The 27,526-nt window shown below is 40.6% G+C and overlaps 1 protein-coding gene across 1 annotated transcript; it reads left to right on the forward strand.

The window, feature by feature from the left end:
• The first annotated feature begins 4 nt into the window (after positions 1–4).
• LOC309696454 (inactive dipeptidyl peptidase 10) lies at positions 5–26,640 on the forward strand. Its single transcript, XM_082517695.1, has 26 exons — positions 5–22; positions 1,211–1,560; positions 6,920–7,034; positions 8,379–8,474; positions 8,654–8,748; positions 10,282–10,353; positions 14,233–14,285; positions 14,882–14,963; positions 15,426–15,546; positions 15,626–15,780; positions 16,067–16,164; positions 16,333–16,456; positions 18,778–18,819; positions 18,900–19,004; positions 19,625–19,716; positions 20,535–20,582; positions 22,566–22,684; positions 22,777–22,824; positions 23,123–23,221; positions 23,496–23,562; positions 23,699–23,893; positions 23,993–24,047; positions 24,142–24,241; positions 24,350–24,408; positions 25,148–25,220; positions 25,319–26,640. The coding sequence occupies exons 2-26, from the start codon at positions 1,309–1,311 to the stop codon at positions 25,534–25,536; spliced, it is 2,583 nt and encodes an 860-aa protein (XP_082373821.1). The 5' UTR covers positions 5–22; positions 1,211–1,308; the 3' UTR covers positions 25,537–26,640.
• Positions 26,641–27,526: the final 886 nt, after the last annotated feature.

The following is a 27,526-nucleotide window of genomic DNA, read 5'->3' on the forward strand; positions in this document are numbered from 1 at the left end:
GTAACGGCCAGTCGCTTCACAGGTAAGCGAGTAGATTTGCGTCAGAATGGGTAGAACTGATCCAGTGTTAACCCTAATGATAATACATTTAATATTTAGCAATCAAATAAGCGAATAAATTTATAACAAAGAAGAAATGAGAATAAAAAGTAATACTTCCGGTCATATCTTTCAAAAATAGAGACCCGTGCTTTTTCCCAAGAGCACGTAAGTGGAAAAATAACGACTTCGGAGTTTGGACTGTTAATGCCGTTATGCTGCGGCTGTCAAAACACAGACACTCTATAAAACATATACTGCTCATGCCAGCAAGTAATATGGCCAGAATCTGCAGGGCCACGGATACACCAAAAACTATAATTACCATCCTTAACCTGTTTGTGTCCAACAGAGGTCATAATTCAGTTAAAGTTTTGTTTTTAATATAGCACCAGTTCGCGACAAGAGTCGCCTCAAGGCGCTTTATACCGTAAAGTAAAGACCCTATAGCTTTCTGGAGAAAATCCCCCAAATCAGGCAGCCCAATTTGTGCAAGCACTTTAAAGAAAAAAACAACAACTCCCTTTTAACAGGACGAACCCTTCTGCACAACCAGGATCACAGCAGGGCAGCTAAGAATTTTACACTGTATATCAAACTCTTCCGTGTCAATTTTTGATTATTGCTTTGCTTGAAATTAATTATATATTTTAATGTTTTTAGAGCATAACGTCCCAAAGGGCTTTCGCTTAGACTGTGTTTATTAATTTTTATGCATAATTTATTATTGAAATTTTTTTAAATAAACCTATAAAAATAACTATCTTCACCTTATAATATGGGTATGTTTCTATTCGACAGGAGTGCAAATAGTTTCCCTTTTTCCATAATAAATGTGTTCTGTTCGACCCCCTAAAACACACATCCTTAACTTTTAACTTTTCCAATCATACTTTTAAAGCAATACTATTCTTCTCTGGCCATATTATATTCATAATTGTGTATGAGCTAATCAAGTCATGGCAGATGGGCTAAATGTGTCTATAGAAAGGTCCTTGCCTATTGTGGTTCTCCTTATATTAAAATAGGCGTTCACTGCGCTTTAATTTACTTATAGAGGCAATAGTCACGGTATTAAATTATAGCACTAACCTTTACCTGTGCTTTTACGTTAATCTGGCTTATATCACCTCCAACATGTTTTATTGTTTTATAATTACGCATTTTAAAGGGGGACTGGAAAAGCTGAACAGCTGGAGTCGCCTACGGTTGTATTTACATGCCCAACAATGTTTTATCATGATTAATAGCCTAAAAACAGATGAGTGAATGAACGAAAGGCACCCAACCAGAGAGAAACTGAGGCGGAGAGAGACGTTTAGAGGGAGTGGGTTGGTTGAGTGTGGGGAGGGGGACCACCAGCCCACCGAGGACAAACTTGCAAGAAGCAGAGGATACAGAAAAGGCTCCGCAAGACAACAGTGCAGCAGCTCGGCGAGTTTTGAGGCTACAGAGGCAGAGCAGAGCTTGCAGCGGATAACAATGATTGCAACAACTCAACAAAATATGACCACGGATCTGGTATGTGTGCATTTTCTTTTGTTTTGTCCGCACTTTTTTTTTCTTTCTTTTTAGATTCAGAGCACGTGTATGTGTGTGAGAGAAGGGGGTGTTTTGTGATGTGCAGTGAGGAATTGGTGTTTTTGCCTTTTCGCCCGTTCACACTTTTCTTCGTTAATATCCATCACCTGGACAGGCTTGACTCTGTGCACTGCGGTGCAGGCTGGGCTAACGTCCGGTCGTTGTCACTCCTACATTGTCTTTCTGTCCCATGCAGACTTTTTCAGCAAAATATCTGCACCAGAAACAATGCCCATTCCTCCAACAGTCAGACGTGAGAATTTGTTCTAAGAGACTGTCCCCTCCAGCGTGGACCTGCACAGTGATAAAGAGGCAGGCTGCGCTGTATGATTGATCAGCCCTCTGCTGCATAGATGTGTTGTCAATGAGCAAAGATTATGAGCCAATATCTTCTTTTTACACTTTAAACCCTTGCTAGTTATGGCACATACTCCATAATATCTGTAATTCTGATTCCATACAGATTCCCTATTCAAATGTAACATTCATGTATTTTCATGAGTAGACAGTTTTGCCTCTAAACAACTTGTGAGCTCACTGATATGCATTTACATGTAATGTTATTGCACAGGATGTGATCTGCAAGATTCATTTCTGCCTTTCATTCACCGATGGTGTGTAAGTGTGGTTGCATTATAAATGGTTTAATGTAAAATTGAAAATACACGTAAGTTAGGTGGCATCATTTGTAAACTCTGAATTTAACCCTTAAATTAAAAAATAAATCTTGAATTATTCAGGAATTTTTATTGGCTGCTCTTCAGCAGAGTCCATTTTTAAATCTTGGCAAGTCAAATAATGAACAGGTCAAACTGTCACTCTTCTTGGGAAAGGGTTTCAATCAAGTGGTCATTAGAACAGGGCTACCCTGAAGGTGAAAGTGTTCAAGAGACTAGATTGAGTAGTCTAATTATATCTAATTAGTACGTAGCCTATTTGTGATACAGATCACAGAGATGTCTGGCATTAAATGACACACTAATATTTAAGTCTTTTACTTACAAGCTGATGAGAGGAAGTATTAATGAAATCATAGTCTAAAAGAATCTTTTATTATAATCCTTCTGCACTTTTGTCTCTTTCAGAGGGCCACAAACGGCTGTGAGGCTTATAAATATTCCATTAGCTGCAAGTGACACAGCATCTCAGTGCAGTCTCCAATCAATATGCGAAGCAATTAATGAGACAATAATATTTGTTCATTTTCAATAAGAGGGTTTGTTGCTGCTTCACTGGGTTATAGACTCTCACCTGTCTCAAGTCAGCGAAGTTCAAATACTATTGACACTATATAAAGCCTAGTATTACAAGACTGCAATCTACAGCCTCACGAGGCACCACCTGTCTCTTGGCCTTTGGACCAGAAAAGAAAAAAGTGAAAATGACTTGTGTCGTGTGTTGGTGTGTCAAAATATTAGATAGAGAATGTACAAAGTGGATTGTGGATTCCACTTAATGTGACAATCATCAACAAAATAAAGCATATTTGTGTCAGAAAAACACAGCGCTTTGTTTGTGGTTCAGTAAATCCCTGCCATTAAGGAATGCAACTAGCAGTGACAGCAATATTTTTTATCCTTAACGCTGGTTAAGTGCCAGCATGACACTGGGAGCTCTTACACTGAACCTATTACGTGTATATCATTTGCTGGTATCCCTTTAGAGCTTGCTAAAAAATGGCATGTTCGTTTTTTTTATTTGTACTGTAACTCTATATCTCACCCGTAGCTCTCCCACATGTGTTTCTACTGATGCTGCTTATTTCCTAAGGCAGGAGCTTGGCCACTTTGAGTGGCTGGACACGCTGAGGAAAAGCTCTCTTGTACAGCAACCTTTTGTACAGTAATTTTCGTGCGTGTGATGGGGAGCATGAAAAGAAGACAGGGCAGCCTTGCAGCAGTAGAGGCTAAAGCAGCCTTTCATTTCACTAAGGCTTTTGCTGCATTGTCTGGTAATAGCCTCGAGGGCAAAAAGAACTGCCCTGTTCCATATGGTGTCCTACCACCTACTGTTTTTTTTGTGGGGGTTTTTTTGTGGGGGGGGATAAGAAACTAAAAATCATAATTCTGGTGCAGTGAGTTAGAGCACTGAAGTTCATGAAAGACAGCCTTAGATACGGATCAGTCTTGATGTCATTACTACAGCAGTTTGGTTACCATTTATTCAAACTATGCTAAAGTTAGCAGTCTGCTCTAATGATGACTTTCATTTTTAATGAAGGGAAGGGGAAATATTGACAAGATAATGCATATGTGGGTTATCTGCAGATGTCCCTTGCAACCTGTTATTGTGAATCCTTAAAATCAGGAAGCTTTTGTTTATATCGAGGGCTGTATGTGACTGCCAATACATCTCTCCCTTTTATATGTTGGTAGTTATTTCGTTGATGCCTTCTCCAATGTTTTGTGTGCAATAAACATTACTGGCCAGTATTAAGGGATGGGGTGGAGTAGGGTGGGTGCCCGGAGGTATGCAAATCTACAAGCAGAATCCCTGAACAGCCTGCATTGGTTTCTTCATTCCCCTGCATGTGATTTATTGTTGGATGCCGCAAAGACACAGAAGATGGAGTTAAGGAGGTCTCCTGAGCCTAATTTATGAATTCTGAGCGCCGCCTGGATTCTGCGCAACCCAGTTGTGGTGCATGGCTGTGCAGACTAAGTAATTGTGTTTGGCGTGACTTGCTTTTGTAGTGTGCAAACTCGATCAATACAGTTCAAATTGTCTGATTTTGTGTGCACTTCATTGAGGAAAGGGGGCCAGTTTGTTTGTGTGCAGGTAAATAAGCAATTGCTTCTATTTAGTGTAAATTCTAAGTCAAAATGGTAGAAGGCACAAAACAGGCTTAGTTTTTGTGAGGTTCTTCCACTAGGAGCTGTCATATATTGCAGGAAACAGTGTTTAAGGAAGAGTGTCTATCTAAAAGTTTTCTCAGTGGCTGTATTCCCACTGTTAATTGTTTCCCATTGGACCTTGTACACATTATTGATTCTATGATTTGGCTGAATGAAAAGCCTGTGGCTCTGCTGGCAAATGTAAGACCTCTCTCTCTCTTCAAATTCAGTTCTGCATGGTTCGCCAAAACTCCTCTCACGGGGATGCCTTCAGGATGAGTTATCCACAGAGGTATTGCCTTTGATTTGCAATCTTGCACCCTCTGGTGTTTGACTGACACCACATCCCGGATTCCACTCCAGCTCGTGTGGGATCACGCAGGCTGAATAAAAAGACTGTCTATGTGTGATTCAGTTGTGGTTTGGCTCAGCAGAAAACCCACATGGAGATATTTTTGCTTGTCCGTCAGGGTGCTGACTGAGATAAACCTGGTCTGTCATACAGCTTGTCATCTGTTCGACTGTGACAGCAGTTTGTGCTGCATTAGGTTCCCACATGCTTTGTGACCAGCAGCCAGTAGGCACTAGCAGCTTCGCCAATGTTCACTCTGGGGATTCTGCTCAGTCTGTCTGCTCTGTACCTCATTTACAAGCGTGACAAAACTCCTTATATACTGAAATCTGGGATTCTCCCTGTCTGCCTTAACAACAGCGCGACCTTAATTGGAAGTATAGCTTAATGTCTGTGCTCAGGAGAATAATAAGAGCTGTGCATCTCATTAGGCAGATGTTCCAGGTCTCATATTGCTCATATAAAGAGAGAAAGGACGCGCAAGTGTAGTGGTATCAGTTAAGTGAAGACTTTAGTTGAAAATGCCTGTTTTGACTGAAATAACAATGCAGTTTTATTTTATGCTTAATAATGACTGCATTTTACAGCATATCCACTGTTTTCTTATAGACCTTCAATTTTTTTTATAGCAGTTTTTCAAACTTTTTTTATCTACCAGAAGCAGACTGGGGAGCAATTGTTAACCAAGAGGGCAGGAAAATGTGATAAAACAGTGTTAGACCAGGCAGGAGATACACAGCCTTCAACATTAATCTCCTAGCTCTGGCCTGCACAGAAAGTTCAAACATCGCTTACAAGTTGTCCCTTCAGGTGTAACTGGTTTTAATTTTGAACATGTTACGATACTGCAGCCGAGCAGATCTATTAAAGATGAGACCTTGGCAGGAGTTTTGTGCTGGCAGGCCCTGAGTGTGAAAACATGTAATGTTTTAGAAAGTGGTAAAAAATGTGTCTCAGAACTAAACTTTTGATGCAGTTGGACCCATAAAGAAACACACATGGAAATGAGTTTTTCCAGACATTTTAACTCCAGCTATGTAAGTACATCGTCAGTTTTCAGCACTTTAATAGACTAAGTATCGGGGGCTTTAAATCAGACAGTGAAGAGAGGTAAGGGCACATGTGTGGGGGAGAGAAAGTACTAAGATATTAAAGGCTGATGTCAAGGATAGTATGACACAGAACTGAGGCATCTGGTGTCATGCAGGGAGCACGGAAGAGCAGCAATCTGTTGACCAGTGCACCCCATATGCCCTTCTTCCGCTGCCCTCCTCTTGACAGCCTGGTGGAAAGTGATCAGGACCAGCGAGGTTTTGAGGGCCAAGTCAAAGGGGTGAACAGAAATAATGAAGCCTGAGTTTTATGGCTGCTTTGTGACTGAACTTTCACACACCAGCAGACGCGTGGCTCCAGCAGTGCCAGCAACTCATTATGAGGGGAGCAGGGCACAGCCTGGGAATCACACACAATTGTGTTTAATTGTGACTGATACTGATGCAGGCTCATTCTATCAGTTTCCCCTGATTGCATTTGGAGGGTACACGAGGACTAGAATCTAAAGTTTGAAATTTTTTTCTCTTGGTAATTGCTTGTTGTTTGTTGCTCATCATATTATCTTCTTCTTCCTTTTATTGCCTTTTTAACAACTTCATCCAGTGCTGTTGTTTAAATCCCGACACACAAAGCAGCTCTTTGGAGGTGAAGTATGAGATAGCTTTTTTTTTTTTCTATAAATGCACACAAGAACAACACATTTCTCAACAACTCTTTAACTCATCCCCCTCTGTTTTAGCTGTACCACATGGCCCATCAGTCATGTAACAGGTGAAATGAAGCAGAGATAAAAAAAAAAAGAAAAAATTACGGCGTGGCTAAAATTGGTGCCGCAATTAAAGACATATCTCTCATATGCAGCAATTTTGTGCTGTTCTCGTATGGAAAATTGGTGTAATTCAGTGAGAGCCCTACGATGCTGAAGGCTGGTCTTAGCCCCCTGAGCCTGTCGGGGAGAAATTTCTGTGACTGTAGAAATGAAGCAGCACTAATGTCCTCCTCCTCAGCTGTTCTCGCATTCATCACAGTGTTTGTGTGTTTGTGTACTCTTCAACATAAGGACCTGGGCAGTACAGATGGTCCTCCGAGGAACTGGAAGGGCATAGGGATCGCCATGGTGGTGATCCTGGCTGTTATGTCTCTGGTCATTCTCTCCGTCATCCTCCTCACACCTGGTAAGAATGTGGACAAAGAAAATGGTTAAAATAGTGGGAAAGATGTTGGGGAAAGTAAAAGTATCATAGCAGAGAGGAGATGTTTTAAGGAGCACTGAAGAACCTCTAATGCAGTGCTGATTGCATACACTCCTCATAAGTCTATAGTAGGGCAGGGAATATATGAGGCCAGCAGCCAGGCAGCTTAGCTTAGTTGCATAAAGACTGGAAACAGAGGGAACCAGCTGCCTTCTTTCCAGAAGTAACAGGATCCTGCTACCAGCACCTCTAAAGCTCACTAATTAACGCTGTCTCTCCTGTTTGTTTAATCCTGACAAAAAAACACAGTGTAAATGCAACCGTTTATGGGCTTTTAATCTAGGTGACAATTTCTTGGCCCTGAGCAGTTGCCAGGCAACCAAGGACAAATTCAGGAAGCTATACAGCCAAACTAGAGAGAACATAAAAACCTCCAAAAGTGACTTCTTGGGTTCACATTTTAGATTCAGTAAAGATTAAACAAACAGGATATATTCTGTTAATTAGAGCTGCTGGTAGATTGTTATTGTCAGGCCAGGTTAGCGGTTCCCCCAAGGCTGCTCAGTGAATATAAATTCAGATCCAAGGAGTCCAAAAAAAGGAAAAGGGCGTTGTTGTAAATTGCATTTTAGTAGTGGTAGGTATTTAATAACGTGGAAAATGTTTAATGGGAAATCATAAAATGAGTTGACTCAAATGCCAAAATATCCCTTAAAGCACCGTGCTATGATTTAAAAGTCTGACTTTGTGATGGTTAATAATAGATTAGTTCACACACTCAGATACTGAATTCAATGACTGAGTGAGGTGGCTTCTTTGGGCTACTGACAGTTCTGCGTGGACAGCTCTGGAGTCTCATGAAACTCTTAATGTTCTTCTTCAAGAGAGGAGAATTATTATTAAATTTAAATAGCAACATGGCTCCATAACTGAGACTTATGTGGTAATGAGACATCTGCCCTGTGCTCATAATATGGTAATGACACGTACAAATATTAAATGCACCAATGCTCCTGTAGCTGTACTGTGCTTGATGCCATACTGAGTCCCTTTAAAGAACTGAGATGTCTGTTTTACTACTGATAATTTTAGGCAAGCTCGCAGTGGTATTCCCCCCCCCCCCCCCCCCCCCCCACATCTTTACATTATAGAAAAATATTCCACTGAGTGTTGCAAAGTAATAACAGTAACTTTGAGTATGCAAAATATGAATCCAAGATGAAGCAGGAATGTAGGCCAAGTTGCGAAAAGCCTCAGACTTTGCATTTCTGTAAACAAAGGAGAGTTTTTGATGTGCTAGTTATCGCTGTCTCTTTGCTTTTAAAGACGAGTCTCACTTGTTACTTCGCTCCCATCTCACGATGGAGGACCTCGAGAGTGAAGAATTTAAGATTCATAACCCCTGTGTGGCATGGCTGAATGGTAAGGATCCATATTCTCACTCACAAATCACTCTTCATTGATAAAGTCCTCATAACAGTCTGACGCCTCTTTAATGAGGTCACCTACGACTGAGCCACTGGTTTGCAGCAGCAGCCACTGGTTCTGTTCTTTCATTCTAATAGCACAAGACCTTCTTCTGTGAACTCAACCTTTTTTAGAGAACGAAGTTGCTCTTCGCACCAGAGAGGGACATGTCCTGTCGTTCAGCCTCACCAGCAACATAACCACAACTCTGCTGGACAACAGCTCCCTGGTGAGTAACAGGAACACTAAACTTTTAGAGAATAGATTTCAGTATACACAATTGATCATATCCACAGAGGCCTGGGCACACTGATGCTCAAATAGACAGATTAAGAGGAGTATGCTGTATTTCCCACTGCTCCACATCCCACACTTCAGACAAAAAAAGATTTGGAAGAGTGACAGCATCGTCTAATTTCCCCCCCAATCTGGCTGCTCTGTGAGCCCTCAATACGAGCCTTCAAAGAGAATTTCCCAAGCAGGGGCATCATTTTGAACGCCGCCTCTGCACGACACTGACAGACTTATGTGGGTCATTGCCGAGGAGCTTAAAGCAGGGCTGTGCTGTCAGGTTGAGAAGTCACTCCTCGGTTTTGGGATAGAGCGTTTTTTCATCTTTGCTGCTGTTTCCAATTCCAGAAAAAGATTTTTTTTTTGGTATGAAGAAGTATACAGGATTTCCTTAAATAAATGAATCGCTGAGACAGATCCACCTAAATATAGTGTCTATCCTTAAGATAAAAAATTCACATTAAATCAGTAAAACTTTATTTCCAAGAGTTTCGTACCTGTATAAGAGACAATGAAGAACGAGTGAATGAAGATTTTAATGAAAGCAAAAACATGGGAAGCAAAAGCTAGATCACCACAAGCCTTAAACACATGGCACATGTTCTCATGACACAAAACTGGCTTGTAAGAGGGATTTTTAATTAAGTCATGAATTATGGAGGAAGTCAGTAATCTGAAGAAGGAATTAGTGTGACATGGAGTTTTAGCTAGAAAATGTCCTCGAGAATTTTAAACTAAACTATAATCGTCCCACAGCTACTTGGTTTAAACTAGAATATAAAACATTAAAACTGTCGAAATGTGAAGGAGAACAGTAGATTAATGTTTGAAGGTATGTAGCTTTTTTATAGCACTGAAGAACAAACAGTAGTTTTGGTTATTTGTGAGTTTTCTGTGTATATCTTGTTACACACTGAATAAAAGGACTGAAGAAATCTTTGTTTTAGTGAATACCACAATAGTGAAAAGAAGACTGATATTCTGTCGGCAGTGATTTATATTTGATGGTCTTTGGCTTTGTTTTGGATACATGAAAGGCTGGAGACCCCATACACAACAGAGGAAACAAAAATTACAGGATATATGACGGTTATTAAGTTTAATGTGTGTGTGTGGCTCAGTTTATTCAATGTCACTTGGAAATACACGTTATTTCCACATTATTTACATCATATTCTTTCCTCTGTGACTTTATGTGGCATTTGCAAGATGTGCAGAAATCACAAAATTATTAATGCATCATCGGCATCATAATAATGGGCTGCTTATGTTTCCAGTAAAGCAGCTATAGAAAGTACAAGACAGACATGATTCTTGAGGAAAAACTCGACATCAGAGAATAACAGTCACAGGCTTTATTTGAAATGATAGAAGGCAGTTAAAAGTGGAATTATCATACTAAATATTCTAAAACATTTTGGAATGAAAAAGAAGATTTTCTAATAAAGCGTTGTTGTCTTTTTTTCTGTAGGACCTGACCACTACTCAGTTCCAAGTGTCTGCAGACAAGAGGTTTGTCCTCTTGGCATATAACATTCGACCGGTAAGTTGCCTTTGAATGACAAGTGGGCTCAGACTTCCCCAGAAAGAATCATCAATCTTATCCAGAAATTATCCAGGGTCATGAATTATCCACTAGTATCAAAGACAAGCTGTTATGACTCACAGACCACCATATGTCTGACAGGCCACTAGTGACAAGCAAAACAATTGTGACATGCATCCTGATCAGAGCCTCAATGAAAAAACGAGGAGAAGAGCAAGAACAGAAGGAGTGTGAGGAGAAAAGAGCGTGTGAGTGAGCTCATTTATGCAACTGCAGCAATCTTCAGCTCCATAACACCACTTGCTCGATGACTGGGTTAACATATGAGGGGCTGAATATTTAAACTGGCTGATGGCACGACGTGCAGGGAGTTGACGAAAGCTTTGAATGTGATTGCCGTGAAGAGTTTAGCACACAAGTGCAAATGGGGGATGGGGAGATCAAGGAGATGAAGAGGTGAAGTTGGAGCTGCAGTAATGAAATCACCTCTGCCTGTTCGGGGGGGGGGGAGAATTTTAATGAGAATCTGACGAGAATCTCGATTGCAGGTGGTTTCAGATCAGCGCTGGGGTGGACAAAACACAGATCTTTTGCTCACTTTACTTTTAACACCGCGTAGCTCTGTGTCTCCACCAGCCACCTCGCTCTCTAAATGCCCTCATGGTTAATAAATAGGTGAATCTTTCTTCAAAGGGAAGGCAAGTTGTGTAATGTGCAAGTAATCGATGAGGCAAGAAAACAGAATTAGGAGGAAATGAAGGCTCTCAGCACATTTCCCTGAGTTTTTATTAACAATCTTTAAACAGATTTTTATGCTTTCTCGGTCTCTTCTTTATTCAACCTCACAGCCTTTTCCATTTCTCTGGGTTTCCTTTAGAGACCTGCTTTTGCTCTAATCACTGCGTATCATATTTTCTCTGTGTGGGGGGAACGAATGAGCCTGTTGCTGTGTTACAGCATCATCACAAACACAGTGCATCCATTCTAACTAAATTATTGAGCGGTTAGTGGGGATTCAATCAGCTTTCACACATTTCTATAGAGAAAGGGCTCAGATCCGTGCCCAGATTGTGGGTTGCTTTGGTTGATCGTACTCTATGTCATTAGCATACTTCCTTTGATATCAGCAGGAAATGTCCTGTCTAATCTGTATGCTCAGAGTGTGCGCATACTCGAAGAAATCAGAGACAATAGGCATGGCACCTGGAATCGTTTGTTTATTTAGAAATGAATTTCTGTGTTAGCATGGCTGGCATATTGTCAGTGTGCGCGGGGGCTATTCCTCCTCCATGCTCCTCTTTTCTGTGGCTGCCTCCTTCTTTCTCCTGCTTCATCTTCCTCACTCTCACTCACTTTTTTCTGTCTATCTCTGGGGGGATTTGTGCTGACTGAAGCAGTTTGCGCCAGGCAGCGGCTTTGCCGTTCAGAAGAGCAGATAGTGGTAGGGAATGAGAGGAAAAAACACAGAAAGCAATGGGGAAAGGCAGTAACGATGGAGGAGTTTGCAAATGGGATATGCATCGCTTGACCTTAGATACAATGCCCAGTTGAAATTAGTCAGAAAGAATACCCAAAAATGTCCGAGATACTAGAAGGAGAGAGCTGTAGTAGAGAGAGAAATGTGTGTGCAGGCTATGTGTGAAGTTAAAAGGCTTCTTTGGATTTTGGACTACCTCTAGAGGCTTTAGGGGAGAGTTGTGCCCCGTGAGTGAAAATAAATGGATTTTGATAAGAGAGTATGTGCATAAGTCAGTTAGGGAATTTTTCCACACATAGGAACAAGAGAAAGCAGGTTTCCTACAGGAAAATATCTTTTCTTAAAGCTTATTTGAATTAAAGAGGTTTGCCTTAAGAGTTTCTTTTCTGTGTGTGTGAGAGCAGAAAGGCAAAAAAGAGAGGACGTACATATTTTCAAATGAGTGATGTTGAAATAGTTCAGCGGCGGTGGAGGTTACCAGGATTGATGAGCGGAGGCAAATGAACCGGTGCCTGCCAAGACAGTGTAGTTTCGGGACAAATAAAAAGCAAAGGGAGTTGGGTCTGCACTCTGCAGCAAACCCTGATGGGTGCTTGTATCAAAGGCAGCGCATTGTGGGGCTGCTAAGTAATGCATGTGAGGCAGGAACAATGTTGAGAAGGAAGGATGCTATTATCTCCGCACTGTGAGTTTTACGTTGTACAAAAGCCTCTAATAACTGTGCTCCTGCAAAGGGTGCTGTAATCTCTATACGCAGTCTTTGTCACATTATCCAGCAATATCTTCTGAGAATGTAATCATGTGTTGTGCCCATACCCCCCTATTTGGCAGCATGGAGGGGGTGGGTAGTAAAAGGGAGGCTGACAGGCAGCACGATCTGGAGGATTTATGATATGTTACTGGCAACCACATTAGAATTCACTCTGCCTCTTTATGACAGATGCTCTCACTCTCTCTTTCTATTTATCACACAAACACACAATAACACAGAATCTGCCAGTGATGTTAAATCACAAGCAGAATCTTTTGGTTTCTAAACAAATCACAAATAGCTGATTTGGTATGGTGCTGACAGCAGTGCTGCCCCCTTTGGTCTTGAAGACTGATACCCCCCTTTAACGTCCTGTCGCGGCTCCTTTCACTCTATCTTCTTCCCTCACTTTCCCTTTTGTGTCCACCACTTCATGTTATCCTCTTCCTTTTCTTGCTCCTGTTTTGTGTTGTGAACAGCTCTTTTTCTGCTCCACCTAATGCATAGCCCCTCATGCGCAGCCGTTATGCTACAATCAGATTTCGATTTCATTTAGATAGCCTTAAAATTTATTTCCACTCCTTTATCCCTGCAGCTTTAGCGCTGTGTCATTCCATTCATGCATTTTCTAACAACAGACAGCACTGAAGAAGAGGGAAAAAAATCCAATTTTACTACTAAATGTGTTGTATAGAGGATGTGACATTTAATTTCTTTAGGGATTGGTTTTCCAGGTGGCTGGGGCCCTTAGTGGCCAGTGGGCAAATGCTGCTTCCAACTCTTTGCTTGAAAAAAGAGGTGTGCAAATCAATATTTTGCCTTGAATTCATTAGCTATTGATTTGATCAGTTGCAGTTAAGAGACACACTTACATGCACAAATTCGTTCACACACGTGTTAATTTAATTATTCAGAGCTTCTGATGCTTTTCTAAGGTTTGCGACACAGCTGCCAGCCACTATAGAGCTCAGTGTGAAGGATATTAACCTTAACGATGCTGTTTAATGGGAATGTCTGTCTTCATTTTTTGTGCTTTTCTTTCACATGCCATGTCTTTGGTGTTGTCTCTTTTGCTCAGTCTTGAAGGTCCAACTTTCTCTTATTCACTTGAGATCTCAGTTATGATGTAATATGGATGAAATTGCTGCCAGTAGTTTAATGACTCCTGCAAATTAAGTCCATATCACTAAGACGTAAAGATGTGATTGGCTCAATAAAAAGTAGGGGAGTGTTAAAATACCATCTACTAAAAATGATTGCATATGCAAATACTTACAGCACGAAGCAATTTTCCACTTCCATTCTAGCTTAGGTGAAAGAATAATATTAAATATAACTATTATCAGTGAAATATTTATAGGCTCACTAAACCTTTACCTTTGTAATTTTGGAATAAAATTATGCTGCTCCTTTTTGCCAGGTAATAAGCCACTCGACTCAGTCTTTGCAGTGATTTCAGAAGCACTTAGATGATGCAAACACAGCTCCTTGTTGCTTATGCTTAACTGTAAATTTTTTTGTCATAATATTTGTCTCATTTGCATTTAACCTTAATTGTACATGCTCAGGTGCATGTGTGAGCACTAAAGTATGTGTTTTCATCTATGTGCGGCACACCTTTGTGCATGATATCCTCTACCTTTTTCAGGTGTTCTCTCAGTCCTTCACTGCCTCCTATGCTATCTACAGTGTGGCTAATGGGTAGGTGGAATCATCACTGCTAATGCATGGGCTGCACTGGGCATGAGCGTTACCAATGCAAGCAGACCTGCAGATTGGAAAAAAAAAAAAAAACTTTCCCCAAAGCGTGTTTCATTTGAATCAGTATTTCATGTTTCTTTCAGACGTCCATTCATTTGTCAGTGTTCTTTCCAGGCTCTATAAGGTTTGTATTGTACTTCAGATTTCACTGCCTGAGAATCATATTCAGCATTATCTCTGGGAAAAAAAAACTCTTTGGTAGCTGTGAGTGATCCCTTGAAATTCTAAGGAGTTATTCTGAAAAGGATTTCTGGAGGACCTGCAATATTGCCCGAGTATGCCTTGGAGAAAAATGTTTGCCTGTCCTAAGGAAATAAAAAAAAAATTGTGGCTAGAAATATAGAAAAAGAAATGTTGCACTCTTGCATGAATCAGCCCCGTTCTCTGTTTCATTTTCCCTCTCTGCATCTTGCCCCTTTGTTCTCACAGTGCAGTAGCTCCCTCAAGGGCAGGGCTTGGATGGACCTTGGATGGCTTCAAAGAGGAGAGTGTTCCCTAATGGAGGGCTTATGTTTGAGTTTTTGTGTGTGTTTCAGGGATCTGCTTGAACTCAGCCCTCCAGAGGGGCAGAAGGCAGCATTACAGTACGCTTCCTGGGGACCTCAGGGGAACCAGCTGGTAAGTGAGGGCCTTACTCATGTGTTGTCATCTGCATCAATTAAAACTGTCAGTATGGTGGAAGTGTTTATCACCCTTTAAAATCCATAATAATGCTGAATGCCTCCTCCATTTGGCATAATTTTATTCATCATAACGTCAAAGGTACAATATCTTATACAATGAACTCCACCTGAAGTGGCTGTCGCACTGTAATGGGGTTTTGTGCTCATAATACATATATAATTCATCTACCTGACCTGCAATGTAATTGGCTTTTGCTGCTATGTCAGTGCTCATCTGCAGCTTATTAACTGGCAAGTGAAGATGTATTGGCTCCCACCCGTGTGTGTGCTAGCCAATGATTCATTCATTCTTGGAGGGTGTCCGCTTCTCGAATCATGGAGCCAGCAATGAAGTCTGCAACCTTGCTGTCTTTGATAATGGATTGGCGGTGCTTTCTGTCTGTGCTGCTCATGCCAGGCCTTTGTGTTTGACGGAGATATCTACTACAAACCAAGTGTGACCAGCGAACCCCTGCGTCTTACATCCACTGACCAGGAGCAATACGTGGTGAACGGCCTCTCTGACTGGACTTATGAAGGTAAAATGTAGTTCACCTGCTGACTCTCCAGATTCATACTTTTACTTTGATATTACAATAGTTCTTTCTTCCAAAACAGAGGAGGTGCTGCTACAATATGCCGCCCACTGGTGGTCTGTGGATGGTGCCCGCCTTGCATACCTCAGCATCAACAACTCTGTTACACCTGTGATGGAAATACCTCATTTCTTAGGTGGTCTCTACCCCTCCAATGTGCTCTTCCCTTACCCTAAGGTGAAAACAGCTAAGCACTTTGCAGTCACCAAGTGTAGGCAGTTTAGAAAAATGCCACTGTTTCATCATTTGAAGTTGAGTTCGCAAAACTATAAAATAAACTATAAAGGGGAAAACAAAGGGTCTTTCTGAAGCAGCTGTGCCTCAGCCTGAACCAAAATAGCGGACTGACAAGTAGTGCAGTAGGTCTCTTGCTGTTTGCATGACTAAAAAGATTTGCTTTTATAAAGAGCATTCATTTCATATTTTTTAAGTTTATTTTATCTGGGGGGGGTTTTCTTCACAGGCTGGCTCAAGTATCCCATCAGTCAGTCTGTTTGTGGTGAATCTGTATGGTCCAGCTCACACTCTGGAAATGATGCCTCCGGACTCCCTCAGAGCCAGGTAGCACACCTTCGTAAATGCTGAAACAGAATAAGCCTTAAAGGATTCAAAGCACACCTGAAATTACTACACGTGTCCAAAGTTTTCTTGCTTGTTTTCCTTTTTCTTTCAGTTTCTTTGCACCACTTTCTAATACTTTCTTCATGTATCCTTTTTTTTTTTCTTCAGAGACAACTACATATCCATGGTGACTTGGATCAGCAGCACCCGGCTCGCAGTTCGTTGGCTGAATCGTGCACAGAACCAATCTGTGCTCTGTGTTTGCGAGGCTACCACAGGGGCATGCTCAGAGGTGAGCGGTCATCACTTGTTCCACATTAGTAATCTGAGCACCTTCTGCTGCAATATACAGCTGTAATAGAATTTTTTGCTTCATTTACACAGTGTTGGGAGTTAAGATTGATTTCCTTAAGCTCCCAAATCTCCACTGACTGGATTAATATTTAAGGTCATTTGCTGCATGAGAAGAATTTTCAGTGATGTACTGCAGTATTTTAGTCCTGCTGCTCTTCTATAAATCCTCACAGATCTCACTTCAATATTCCAAAATATTATATTAAAGGGGACCTATTTTAATATTTCCTTCTTGTCATGTATACAGTACTGTGAAAAAATGTTAAGCGAGGCCTCATTTTGCTTCCAAGGCGCCAGACTCGCTTGTAACTTTTTGAAGAGGTCTTGAGCAAGAGTTCTCCAGGTTTTCAAAGTAATGTCTTTTAAAGTTTTTCTTTGGACATTGGCGGCTTTTTCCCTCATTTTCCGTTCAATCCTTGTACCTGACCGTTTTCAGAAGAATCTCTGTTTGTTTGTTAAGGCAAGTAACACAGAACGATGAATCATTCGAGCATAAAAGCGGCATTTAATTCAAGGGATGAACCACTGCTGTGTCTACACATAGCAGACAACTTAGCAAATAAACAAATTTACTTGTATCTCTGGGGACTTTCCTACTAGCAGCCTGTCCCGAGAAGCACAATTTGTTCTCATTTCCCATCTACAGAAGATGAACAGAAAGTCATGTACTTAGGAAATTGTGGGGAAAAATCCAGCAAACTCCTGACACAGGACTTAAGAGATCTATCTGGCCCTTCAGTTCATCCATCTACTGTTCACTGAAGCTTCATCAGAAATGGTCTCAGTGGAAGGGTGGCTGTCAAGAGTTTTTTTTTTAAGGAAAGGAAACAGAAAAAGAGGAAAAAGTCTGAGGTTTGTCAAGTTACAACCAGTGGATTCGATTTTGAAAATTTTGGTTCAAATCATCATCACTACAGTCTGATAGTTATAGAAGAAATGGGACTCGCTCCCAAGGTGTAATATAATGACGATTTGTCACGTCCCGTGGTGTTCCTGAGGAACGTGAAAGGTGTTCTCAGGCTACGCGCCGAGTTATGGATGTAATCCAGTAGAATGACACTCCGCGGTAATATACGTTCCAGCCATGTATTCCAGCCCTTACCATAACCTTATCCCTAACCTTAAACAGCACTTTAACGATGTTAGATAGTGTTTCCCAAAGCCATTTAAGTAAAACAAACGTAAATGTGTAGATTCATTCCAAGCGGTTCTCATGTTTCCTCATTTTTCCAGTCACGTAATCCAGGGACGTGTTGGGTGGCCAGAAGCGTAATATATTGACGATTTGTCACCTAGCGTAAAATGTTAAGCTTTGGGAGTGAGAACATGTTGTGGACTGATGAAGACAAATTCAAAATATTTGGTTTGTATTGTCATCAGTATGTATAGAAGGGGTCATGTGAGAGATCAAACAGTGACTGTCTGCAGGTATAAAACACAGTGAAGGCTCTGTCATGGTTTTGGGCTGCCCTTCAGCCAGGGTTGTTGGAGATCTTATCGAAAATGAATTATGAACACAGAAAAGTACAGATTTTGATCCACCATTCAATACCAGAACAAATTATGTTTTTGACATATATACTGTATTTCTATTTATGTTTGCATGTTTCAGTACATTGCTGCATCTATTTCCCATTTTCCCAGAAAAATATGAGGAATTGAGGGGTGGCTCAAGACTTTTGCATAGCCCTGGAAGCCAAATCCTGACGTACTAGAGTGCTCTAAATGCTTGGTTTCTCGAAGTTTTTTTTCTGTGTGAGCACAAAAGCCCCGCCCATACAGTTCAGACCCTGTGTTTGTGAGGGGCAAGCAATCAAAAGAAAGCTGGCTTAAAGGAAGAGGAAAGGGAGCTAGAATGACTTGTGTGTGACAGTCAGACGATGTGTTATCAGAGGTTGCGCTAAAGCACGCTGTACTGGAGCCCAATAATAAAAACACATTAACAGAATTGACTAATCCTGAAGGCTAAAGAAAAAACATTAAAGAAAAAGTAAACATTAGAGAAAAGTTGAAAGAATGTAATCCATATTTGTTCAGTGTTTACTGCCCTCTCCTCTACTATTATCTATCTCTACACTGAGAGCCTCGGGTAACTCTATTCAATTAAAAAGTCTAAAGAATAAAAGCTGAACCCTAACCCACAACAATTTCTATTTTTACGCTATTTTCATTTGCTTTAGTTCACTTTTGTTGGTATAAAGCACTTTATAACTCATATAACTAATGTTTTTCTACCTTATCTGAAATTAAAATTCACAGAAACACAAGATGGCCATGGACATAATGCAAAACCAGCGACAGGTATGTTGTTCTTTTGTCCTATGAAATCTGTTCACTCCTCTTCTTCTGTCTCTCTTTTGACTGTGTCCTTTCCTTGGCAGGATGTGCCACTGTTTTCAGCAGACGGCTCTGTTTTCTATACCATCCTGCCAGCAAAACAAGGTGCTCGTGGAGAGTTTCGCCACATTGCTGGTCTTGCAGCCCAGGTCAGTTTTGGGAGGTTTTTAAAATAAGCTGTTGTTAACATTTGGGGGAGGTCACATAAACGCACTGTGATTGCTAATCTCTTCAGCATAGAAGCTAAAGTGTGTTTTTCTCACCGTCTCCTCCATTTCTTTCACAGGCAAAGCTATTTGATTGCATTTATTTCCCCCCTAATTATACAAACAATTGAGTCTTTATCCCCGGAGTGATTTTGCAGATTAATATTTTCTTGGTCCTTCGCTGTTTTTATCTTTGCAGTTTATTTCCATTTTACAGCTCATTCATCTTGAGCAGGGTAATTAAACATGTTTAATGATGCTTTATAAGAAACATAAACTATGCAGGAGAAAATTATCTTTTCAAAGTTAACACCTTTGTAGTTTTTGGGCTCATATTCTGAGGTTTCTCTCCTATATCTCTTTAACTTTAGTTCCCCAAAAAAACGTAATAATTATAAGTACTCTGCCTGCACCTCCCTCTGTGTCAGTTTCTTCGATTGAACTTCATGACCCTTTCTTCGTGTTTGTTGTCGTCTTCTGGCGCATTCTTGCTGTATCCTTCTGCCTATTTTTAGTCAGCGAAGGTGTCTACTTCTTCATCTCTGTGTCTCTGTCTAACGCAGCTTGCCATCCCCTCTGTCCCTCCTCGCTTCTTGACATCAGGGAGCTGGGACGTCACCGTGCTCTGCGCCCTAGACGAGAAGGCTGGAAAAATGTATGTGTGAGCCACAGTGTGTGGTGCTGGGGCGAATACGGCTTTATCAGTGCTCTGTTTCTTACCATGAACACACAAGTGACAGCGGGTATAGTAGAGTCGAACACTGGCCATAATTATGCTCTGTGAGCTGAGAATAAGTTCTAGATGTGTCAACCTCTGGGGAGCAGGCTCTTTTATCAGGCTAAACACACGTGATTGTAATTAAAAATAACTAAAATGCCATTTTAACATGTAGGATTGATTTCGGTTAAATACCCCAAAGGAAACAGCTTTAACTCTGACTTTGGAAGGCATTGCATCGAATCTGAAGAGCGTAAAGGTTTACTTAGACTGGACCAGAGCAGATTATGGCTTAAATCTGTCTTTATCCTGCTGGGGCCAGAAACCCCACATGAGCTGATTGACTGAGGTGTGAGCATGGCAGACAAGCAAAGAAAGGCAGTTATTTTCAGTCTCAAAGCCCCCAGGTAGCTGCTTTGTGCCTGAAGACAAGTAGTTCTGACTTACAGTGTTCTACTTACATTTGACACAAGTGTACAATCCTATGATTACATTTATACAGGAGTGGATGGTAAGCATGAGAAATACTGTACTGTGAGAAAAATCATCATTTCTAATTCTGCCTTAGAAAATAAATATGGCTGATTTTTTATTACATGCTGGAGTATGTAAATAGCTGTAAATAGATTTTTGTCATGAATTATTGATATCTGGAATAATTAGGATGAAGCAGGGGCTCTCAGATGTTATCTGCAGTGCTAGGACTATACTGTGAGTAACGTGCTATAACTATGATTTGTTTTTGTCCTCCTCAGCTATTTCCTGAGCACAGAGGAATCCAGACAGAGCAGACACCTTTACAGGTAATGTTTGATCTGAAATTGTAATTATGGTTTGTAATGGATTATGATATATAATGGTTTGAATGGGGGTAAAGGCCCAGGGACCCAAAGGGTAGGCAGACCTTGATACGGAGCCTCTGTTTAAAGTGATGTTTGAAACCATTGAAAGATGAATGAAAGATTAAAAACCACTCCAAAAACACAAAGAGTAGTTCTCAGCTCAACTACTAATTAGAGATGTACTCCAAAACCAACTAAAATTTCGCAGCCTCACTTCTGGCTGTTTTGAATAACCTGCTTTTAACATTGTTTGTTGTCTCATGCCTTGTGGTGACCTTGGCTACCATTAATCCTTTGCAAAAAAAAATATTTTCATTTAATGAAAATAAACTTATCAGTTGTCAGAATCATTTTCTTAGCTTCATTTCCTTCTCTGACTTTAAGAAGGTGGTTCCCTCATTCATTTCACACTGGCTGTATAATTCTTTATGTACGTGGCAGCTAGTCTTTGCAGTCACCTAAAAAATGCATATTTAATTAAGACGTATTATCTATATTCACCTCTCTGCATTTCCTCACAGGTGATCTTAGTATTGATGTAAAGATTTTATTGCCTGTTTGTAAAATCACTGTATGAATTAGCACCTCCTAACCTCTCTGATCTTTTAACTCCCATCAGACCTTTGTTTTACTTTTTTCTTATTATTCATTACTGTTGCTCTTTCAGCTGGAGGGCATATTGGTCAACTTCTGTTGTTTTTCAAAGTGCTTAAAAATAAGTACCTGACTCTTGACCAAAGACCTGTTTTTCTATGTCTAGGTACAGAATGTTAATTCAGGATGTCGAAAATACACCCAAAAATATAAAAGTTACTTTACAGTACTTTATATTGCTATAGCAAGTCATGTTATTGTGGAACCTTCAAGATTAAACGTTGCATTAGGAGAAATGCAGTTATTGATACATAAAATGAAACTACAAAAAGGTCACTTAAGTGTTAAAATTGCTTGTCATAGACACTGACCTGATGCAGATTTTGTGCAACATTGTGACAGTAGTCAGGGTAATTAGATATTTAGCTTATTAACATTACTTGTTCTAACATATAATTAGACCTATAGTCTGCTGCTCTGTTAGCAGCTCTGTGAGGCTGTTCTTATTTGCTAACATTTGCTAATTAGAAGATAACACAAAGTGCAGCTGAGGCTGATGGAAATGTCATTAATGCTCTGGGAACTTGGCCATAAACCGTGACAGACTTAATTTTTTATTTTTGCCTCAGGATGTTGCTAAATGAGAAATTAGAGGATGACCAAAGTAATTTTAATTTATCTCAAATGCAACATAAATGTCTAAGCCAACTTTATCACAATCCGGGCAATAGCTGTCAAGATACTTTACTTAAAACCAAAGAAAGTGGTGTGATGTTTAGTGGGAATGTTAGCAGGATATCATGTGGGGGTCATTAATGTTTCTATAAAATTATCAAATAAAGCTAAGAAAGAGTAGCTGCACATTTTTGCATCAGCTGTATATGAGCCACACCAGCTGCTTGGGCCAGAGTCATTTAAGACAGATGATCTCACCTATGGTAAACCACTTGTCTGTTCCCTCATCAGCCTCCTAGCTTTCATATCTTTTTTATGAGCTTACATACCTTCGGGCTTGGGGAAATGCTTCACCATTATAGAGAAGGGAAGATGGCTTGCTTAAACTTTGTCTATGATTAATACTGTATGAAATTTGTAAGCACTGTGGTGGAGAGACATTTAGAGACTCAACACTGCCTAACAGAGCAATCTGTATAACGACTTTTACGTCTAACCTTATTGAACCCCATTTGTTTCTGAAAAGTCAACTCTGTGAACAGTCTGTCTCTTGACATTGACATTTTCCTTTATATTGCCCCAGTCATTTGTCCCACTCCTGGAGCAAATCAAACTGCTTTAGACTTTCCTGTTCTTTTGAAGTGTGATCAATAATCTCTTCTCTTTTTTTCAAAGCGTGGACTTAGATGGAGTGTTTCAGCGCCAGTGCATTACCTGTAACCTCATAGATGGATGCCGTTTCTATAAAGCCGTTTTCAGCCCCAATCAAACCCACTTTACACTCTACTGTTTGGGTAAATCACCCACGCACGTGCATATTTATACACATACAGGCTTGCATTGCTCAGACAGTTGGTTTTATAATGTCAATTTGAAAAATCCACAGGCCCGGGAATCCCTAAAGTGACGGTTCACAGTACAAAGGAACCCTCCAGTGAGTGTTAGATCTTCTTGTCTCAGTAATGGTAAAGTAATACACACATATACACATACACACCGGCTGTCTGCAGTTTCCCCAGACAGCCTACAGAGAGCAATACATTCAAGCAGAGCCTAAGTGTAAATCCATTACTGTCATGCTTGTGAACACTGCCCTCTGCTTGTGGCTCTCAGTTAGAGCCATTTATGTGAAGATGATATGGAACCAGGTGGCATGCTGCGGCTGTCTTGATGGGGGAAAAACATTAAGACAGTATTGGGGGGGGGGTTTGTTTGTCTTTTAATCTCCACAGGGTATGTCGTCTTGGAAGATAACAGCCGTCTGTCTAAAGCTCTGGAGGACAAACGACTCCCTGAGACTCTGTTCAGGACACTCTCAGCAGATAACCATGGTACCGCAAAGACACCGCTGCACTTATTTGTTAAACTCTGTTTGAAGAAGTATACTTAAGCAATCAGTTAATATCATTAGAAACAATGGAGCACTGGCAGAACAAGAATCTCAGCCTGGAAGGGACAACTGTAGTTAAGTATTGACCAAAGCAGTAATTCGTTTTAATTGTTTGTGAGTGATAGTAAAAATGTCCTTCGGTTGGGATGTAATTAGTAACTAAAAAAATAAATGCAGACAAATGTGTTTCTTCAAGCCCCGTTTCCTTTCTGTAGATCTGCACCTGAAGCTATCTCTGCCTCAGGGGTATGAGGCCAACCTGCACCCTCTCCTCATCATTGTGTAAGTATCATTAAACAAGCTTGATAAATGTCAGCTGCCATTTGTTTTGCAACCTGTGACCCCTAATCTTTTGATCGCTCGTCCGAGACTAACAGATTTCGCCACACTTGCTGATCTTATTCCTCTTGTTGTTCAGAGATGGCATTCCTGGCAGTCAGTCTGTAACGGAGGAGTTTGCCCTCGACTGGCCTCAGGTCTTCTCCAGCATGCACAATGTGGCCTTGGCCCGGGTGGATGGCAGGAGCGGGGTTGGCCGTGGACAGAAGACCACTGCTGTGGATCCGCGCAAACTTGGCTCAATGAGAGTCAAAGATTATCTGGCAGTTATAGAGTCAGTCCAATTATGCTAAAACAGAAGCATTTATAGATTAAATATAAAAACAAATCTTGGTAGTTGAAAAACTAAAGGTCTTTTACGTTGTTTCCGCAGGTTGTTAATGCAGCTGCCTTATATAGACGATCGCCGGATGGCCCTCTATGGAAAGGTTATGGCACTTTTCATTTTAGACATTTATTTCCTTTGGATGAAACTCATCGCAGATATAATTGATGTTAACACGTTTCATTTTCTCAATACAGGCATTTGGTGGTTATTTAACTCTCAAGATGTTGGCAGCAACAGATAAGCTCTTCCAGTGCTCAGCTGCTGTGGCACCAATAACTGACTTCAGGCTTTACAGTGAGCAGAGATCTTGTCATTAACTATTCATGTAACCGGGCTACGAAAATTGTGTCACAGCTCAGAGGCTGTTAATTTATCAGAGAAAAAATTTTCTACTGTTTGAAGGTGCTGCATTCTCGGAGAGGTACCTTGGACTTCCTGCAAAGGAGGAACATGCTTACTTGGTGAGACTCTAAAGTTAGTCTAGAACTGAGACATTCAGGTGTCTCGGTGTGTTTTGATGGGTTAAGAGATAACTTGAAGTTGATTGCAAGTTAATCACTAATAACTAAACCATTTTACCAAGTTGTTAATAACAATTTATGGTCATTTTTGAGACTTTAGTTTGCAGAGCTGTTGAATTGTACTATGTTCCCTCACTGATTTATGAATGGTGCGAAATATTATAAATACATTGATGATAGAATTGTCCTGAACAAAAAACCACAGCCTCATATAAGATTTCAAACTTGAATAACCACCCTTTAACTTTTTACCCTATTAAGACGACATTTAACGACCTCACCAGTAACCTTAATTATGAGTTTTGACATTTCAGTATATGATATGTATCAATAAATACATGATTTGATGACCATTAGATTAGTTTTTACTGTTTGTTTTTTTCAAAGATAGCCGTCAAGACCACCCTCACTTACTTCTCATATAGACACAGTAATTTTGCTATGTAAGCAACCCTGAAATATGACAGAAACCCAGAAACTGATTGTTCGGTTCAGAAAAGAGCTTAGGTCGTTTAAGGGTTACTTCTAGTCTACTTTCAAGGGGTAGAGAGTTAAACCAATACTAAACATTGAAACTTTTTTTTGTCAAGGAGGGATTTACTGCGGAGCCAGTGTGATAGACTGCTATTATTTCGCTTAGGTGTACCCAATATCTCATCCCCTTTTGCAATCTTTTCAGACTGCCTCCATGCTGGAGGAGGTTAACAAGCTGAAAGATGAGAACTTCCTCATTCTGCATGGAACTGCAGACGGTGAGATCATGTTCATTTTATGAAAAATGTGACAGCTATATTTTTGAGGGGTAAATTTTCCTTACATTATTTGTGGGTTTGTGTGTATTCATCCAAAGCAAGAGTACACTTCCAGCACAGCGCTGAGCTCCTGAGCCGTCTGGTAAAGGTGGAGGCCAACTACTCTCTGCAGCTGTACCCAGATGAAGGCCACATCCTGAGAGAGCCCCGCAGCATCAAACACTTCCAGCGGACAGTGGTGAACTACCTCCAGACCTGCTTGAAGCACAGGCCCCTCCTAGATTCCATAGAGGATGAAGAGGAGGAAGATAACTGAGCCCAGCGTTCCCCTTTCTTTCTTCTGAAGGGACACTCTAAGGATTGTATGCCATCTAATGCATTACCTTGAGTCGGATATCAGGCGCAAGAGCACAGGAGTGGGGACCAACCGCATCAGATCACCTCTTATAACTTCTGGAAACATTGATGTACTGTATAATGTGTTGCACAGTTCCTGCTGTTTTAATGTATGTTTGAGGCCCTATTTGTTTACAAAATTCACTTTAGAAGATGTGGACTACTAGACAGCTAATGATTCTGCTGAGAGTTTACAAAGATTTTAAAACATGCATGTCGTAATGGCTGCATGATGTGGATTAGTTTACATTGCATTTTGGGTGTTTTGCTGATTTTAAATCTTGCCTACAAAGGCAAAATCTGCCAACAGCCGGGAATACACGACGCACTTTAAAGGAAACTCAGTGTAAGAGATGAATCAGCCTTGCATGTTTAGTGATTTGCATAAAATGCCGTTAAAAGGCTTAAAATCACCCCATCTGAACGAGTCGAGTCTTACAAAACCAAATATTTGGGACAGCTGTGATGCAAGATGTCTGCATCACAAAAGTTAAGTTACAACACAAGCTGTCACCACTGGTCACTGAGCTATGCATACTCTGCACAGTATTTGAGGTTTCACTGTAAAATCAGTTATTTCAAGTTCTTTTTTTATGTAGTGTGTTCCCGGCTTAAATAAACTAAGATAAGGATCATTTTTAGTGTGCCAAATACATTTTGTGGACTTTATCCACTAGTTTTGTTTGCATTTTGTGATTATGAATGACTTTGAGGCTGAGTGTATTTATACTAAATGCTCCAGTTTAAGAATGAAAACAACTGTAGGCCTGTGTACTGTATTTGGAAGTGCAGTACATTTCTGTTTTGATACATTTTAACCATTTCTTGTGTATTGCACAGTTAAACTATTCCTTGAAACAAACTGTTGAGCCATTATGTCACAGTCCACAGATGCTGGGCCTGACCATCAGTCTGTCAACCATGCATGCAGTTGGTATGAAAAGAATGCCATTGATTGTAGACAACCAGCTATTCCTTTCCCCATAAATCCTTGAAAATAAAGTTTCCCATTTTACAGTGAAAATACATTTTTCTTTCTTTGCTTGTAATGAGGAAGTAAGGGCAGCGATAAAGGGGATGAAGAGTGGAAAGCAGGTTGTTCCAGATTACACACATGTGGGGGGTATGGAAGAAGACTGGGAGAGAGGGCAGTGTGGAGTATTTCTAATGTTAGGGAGTGAGAGGATCCTGGAGGAAATGAGAATAGCTACTGGTATAGAGTTTAAAGAACATGGGTAGTGTAGTGTATTGTAAAGTAACTGCGGAGGGATAAAGCTGATGAGCTACACCATGAAGACATGAGAAGGCTAGATTTAGAAGAGAGGTGACGATTAGTGAGCAGCAGTATGGCTTCATGCAGAGAAAGAACAGTACAGATGACATGGTTGATCTCAGATTGTTGCTAGAGAAGAATAGAGGAGGTCAGAAGGAGTGCTTTTGTGAATCTGGAGTAAGTATATGACAGACAGGGACTATGGTACTGCATCTGGAAGTCAATAGTGGGAAAGAAGCATTTGAGGGTGGTGAAGAACACATGAAGACAGCGAGACAGTGGTGAGGTATGTAGCAGGAGTGATAGATAGTTTAAGGTGGGGTGGGGTGGGATTACTTCAAGGATTGGCTTTTTGTTTGCAGTGGTGTTGGATAGGTTGACAGATGAGGTCAGGAAGGATGAAGTGGGAAGGATGGAAGCAGGAAGGGTGTTTGAATTATGATGTTCAAAGATGACACTGTGATCTGTCTTGAGAGTAGTGAGCAGGTGGAAGAGAGCCTGCAGAGGTGGAGGTATGCCCTGAAGAGAAGAAGAATGAAAGCCAGTATAAACATGACAGTATAGGTGTGCATGAATGGGAGGGTAACAGATTGAAATTTAAAGATGCAAAGAGCAGGAAGTGAAGCTAGATGAGTTT

Source organism: Aulonocara stuartgranti (genome assembly GCF_965226115.1).
Source record: "Aulonocara stuartgranti genome assembly, chromosome: 20".
In the NCBI taxonomy this organism is placed as follows: Eukaryota; Metazoa; Chordata; class Actinopteri; order Cichliformes; family Cichlidae; genus Aulonocara; species Aulonocara stuartgranti.